The 4,067-nt window shown below is 37.9% G+C and overlaps 1 protein-coding gene across 1 annotated transcript in view; it reads right to left on the bottom strand.

Annotated features, from left to right (window-relative positions):
- Positions 1-4,067, bottom strand: part of CUNH5orf15 (chromosome unknown C5orf15 homolog) — a 20,873-nt gene that overhangs the window by 3,183 nt on the left and 13,623 nt on the right. The window contains exon 2 of the mRNA XM_003782192.3: positions 233-750. Coding sequence (XP_003782240.1) covers positions 233-750 — 518 coding nt within the window. The remainder of the gene's footprint in view (positions 1-232; positions 751-4,067) is intronic.

Raw genomic sequence — 4,067 nt, 5'->3', positions numbered from 1 at the left:
AAAAAAAAAAAAGAAAGAATTTGACTAATTTTTTAGACGTACATATAGTTAAACATTCTGTCTGTAATTTATTAAAATATACAACAGATTTATAAACTGATTAGACATTTCAATATTTTACCATCAATTTAAACTTGACTAAATAAAAAACCCTGAATCATCAAAAACATTAATAAAAAACATGATTGAGATAGTAGAAGACAATGGAGGGGCTGAAAAATCTCAGACTTACCTTCCTTTTGTTGTGATATGTAACATAAACAACAGCTATACAAAAAGCAAAAACAATAAGATGAAGAAAGAAATGGCTATCTTCCTCTTCTATATTTGAAGATGGGCTCTTAAAAGATTTCACTGACTGTTCAATTTCCATGTAACCCCTGTTTTCTTCCAAGGTGTCATCAGGGTCATCATCCTTGGGACTGGTGGTCCAGTCATAGTCTGTTTCGCCATAATCTCCATTGTCCAGAGTGTCCTTGGCTATGGACGGAGAACTGTTCAGCGTGAGAAGATCCTCTTCCTCTATGCTAGGATCTTCATTGTTATCAGCTTCCTCTTGGAACAAAGTGGTCGGTGAGGGAGGAGGGGCCGCAGATACTCCCCTACTTTTCACTGTACTAGTTGTGGGAGGGAACATGGTACTGATTTGGGATATAGATGGTTTCGTTTGGTTTTCATGTGTTAAAGCATTCACATTCAGGGTAGAAGCAGTTGAGTTGAGTACAGTTTGGTTTGATTGCTGTGATACAACTGAAATAAACAAAAAACATTAAACTGAAATCTCCAACTTTATCTTTGCCAAGCTAAAAAGCACATTTACCTAAATTTTTCACTAAGCATTTCTCTCTGCTAAATTCCTATAACTTTCTCTTGAAAACCAATTATTAAATCTTAATAGCCGGCAATCAATTATATTTCTTAGTCAATTATTCATCAGATAACAACTACTTTGTTCTCAGATAATAACAATGTAAGGAGCATAAATGACCTACTGCATTACCATAGCCTGCTACCAAAAGAAAAGAGAGGAGCCGTGCCTATGGCTCAAGGAGTAGGGCATCGGCCCCATATGCTGGAGGTGGCAGGTTCAAACCCAGCTCCAGCCAAAACCCACTAAAATAAATAAAAATAAAAGAAAAGAGAGGTGTCTAACCTTCGGTCACAATGGCAAAGTCCTCACATAGCCCTTACCCATCCTTTCTGTTTTCATTTCACAAAGAGGGAGGACTTCAGTCACCCTTGTCCAGATACCACCCTACCCCAAGAACAGAAAGATAAGTGGCTGATTCTGACACAAGTCAGTCACAAAAAAGATGGAATTTATACCTAAATATTTTCAATACAATACAACAAATTCAAGAGAAACTATAAGCAACCTGGTACAATCTTCTAGTTCAAGTATCACTTAGAAATACTACTATGTTAGTAAAACTCTGTACTGTACTTCTAAGTGATACTTGAACTAGAAGACTCCTTTTCCTAAATATTAAAAAAAAGAAAAAAAAGGCATCCTCAGGAAGAAGAAAGGGAAAACTCCTCAAGGACAAAAATCAGGAACAGTACCATTTTAAAGATTGGAAAAGGCAATATAAGTATGGAAAATGACACCAAATACATCCAAATTCTTACGTCCTATCCCTACTCAGCATGTGTTACTAAAGTAAAATTATTACACGAGCAACTCTAAATACCAAGAAGAATTAATAGAGGAAGATTCAACAGAGGAATCCCCATTTAAATTTAAGTTTCTAATTCATAACTTAATATGGTATCTGTTGAAGAACTTCAAGGACATCAATTATACTTTTTTTTCCCCTGGAGTCTCACTTTGTCTCCCTCAGTAGAGGGCCCTGGCATCACAGCTCACAGCAACCTCGAACTCTTGAGCTTAAGCCATTCTCTTGCCTCAGCCTCCTTCGTAGCTGGGACTACAGATGCCCACCACAAGGCCTGGCTATTTTTAGAGACAAGGTCTCATTCTGGCTCAGACTGGTCGTGAGCTCAGGCAATCCATCCACCTCAGCCTCCCAGAGTGCTAAGATTATAGGCATGAGCCACCACACTAGCCTATCAATTACACTTTTTTAAAAAACCCTCTCATGGGGCGGATGCAGTGGCTTACACCTATAATCCTAACACTGAGGAGGCCAAGGTGGGTGGACTGCCTGAGCTCAAGGGTTCAAGACCAGCCTGAGCCAGAGCGAGACTTCTTCTCTAAAAATAGCTGGGTGTTGTGGCCGGCACCTGTAGTCCCAGCTACTCAGGAGGCTGAGGCAAGAGAACTGCTTGAGGCCAAGAATTAGAGGTTGCTGTGAGCTGTGACACCATAGGACTCTACCAAAGGCAACAATGTCAGACTCTGTCTCAAAAAAAAAAATCCTCTCATGTGAGATGTAAATATATTCAGATATTTTATAAAGTCTATCAAATTAAAGTAAAATATTTTGTAGGTGTAAGAGTAAATCAAGTCATTCCAAGGCTTTCATAAATGTGTGCATTCACACAACAATCTAACAGACAGGTCTTTGTTTATGTGAACACACTCTGGTTTGTATACCACAGCTGACATCTATTTTGTGTAGAAAAAAGAAATAGCCAGTTTCAAATGGACTGAATAAGTCTCCCAGAAAAAAATTTAGTAAGTTAGTAAAAAAATTAATAAATTAGTAAAACTCTCTTGTCTTTTTTTTGGGGGGGGGGTGTTTGTTTTGTTTGTTTTTAGTAAAACTCTCCTAAAGCATATTCAATAGTTGGGTTACTTAAAATTTTTAACTGGAAAAAAAGAGGAATAAAAGGAGACCTATAAATGAGTACTCAGAAAACTATTAAAAGAAACTTCTGAAAAGAATTTGTGTATTTATCACTTCAACTTACAGTTACAATTCAGGAACTTGCAAATTACAATTTCTCTGATACATTTAATTTTCCTGCCAAAGTGTAGGAAAACACATTTTAAGAGAAAATTTACAATTAAAATGACTGGAAACCAGCTAACTAACCTTAACTTTTAAGAACTGTTTTTCTAGGTTTGACTTTTGGGATGTTATATCTTTAAAGGACACAAGCTAATAGGGATGAGAATGCTTATAAAGAAACCCCTCCAAGACACACACACAGAAACTTCTCTGAAGACAGACAAATGGCCAATAAACATATGAAAAATGTTCATCGTCCCTAATCATCAGAGAAATGCAAATCAAAACCACCCTGAGATATCACCTAACCCCAGTAAGATTAGCCCACATCACAAAGTCCCAAAGCTGCAGGTGCTAGAGTCAATGTAGAGAAAAAGGAACTCTTTTACACTGTTTTTGGGATTGCAAATTAATGCAGCCTCTCGGGAAATAAGTATGAAGAATCCTCCTACTTCAAATCCTCAAAAAACTCAAATTAGACCTTTGATTTGATCCTGCAATCCCATTACTAGGCATCTACCCAGAAGAAAAAAAATCATTTTATCACAAGGACATGTGCACTAGATTGTTTATCACAGCTCAATTTACAATTGCCAAGATGTGGAATCAATTCAAGTGCCCATCAACCCATGAATGGATTAATAAACTGTGATATATGTATACCATGGAATATTATTCGGCCCTAAAAAAAGATGGAGATTTATCTTTTGCATTAACCTGGATAGAGCTGGAGAACATTCTCTTTGGTAAAGTATTACAAGGATAAAAAAAAAAAGTATCTAAAGTATTCAAAACTAGTATGAAGCCAGCAGACAAAATTAATTCACATCTACACAAGAGAAAAACTCAATTTAAATTGGGGCTCAGCGCCTATAGCTCAGTGGGTAGGGCACCAGCCACTTACCAGCCAAGCCTGTTAAATAACAATTACAACTACAACAACAACAACAACAACAAAAACTAGTCAGGTGGCTCGGCGCCTGTGGCTCAAGTGGCTCAGGCACCAGTCACATACACCTAAGGTGGTGGGTTCGAATCCAGCCTGGGCCCGCCAAAAATAACAATGATGGCTGCAACCAAAAAATAGCTGGGTGTTGTGGCGGGCGCCTGTGGTCCCAGCTACTTGGGAGGCAGAGGCAGGAGACTCACTTG

Source organism: Otolemur garnettii, unplaced genomic scaffold (assembly GCF_000181295.1).
Source record: "Otolemur garnettii isolate 467f Iridium unplaced genomic scaffold, OtoGar3 scaffold00003, whole genome shotgun sequence".
In the NCBI taxonomy this organism is placed as follows: Eukaryota; Metazoa; Chordata; class Mammalia; order Primates; family Galagidae; genus Otolemur; species Otolemur garnettii.
Note: the sequence above shows the minus strand (reverse complement) of the source record. Positions and strands in the feature narration are given on the sequence as shown.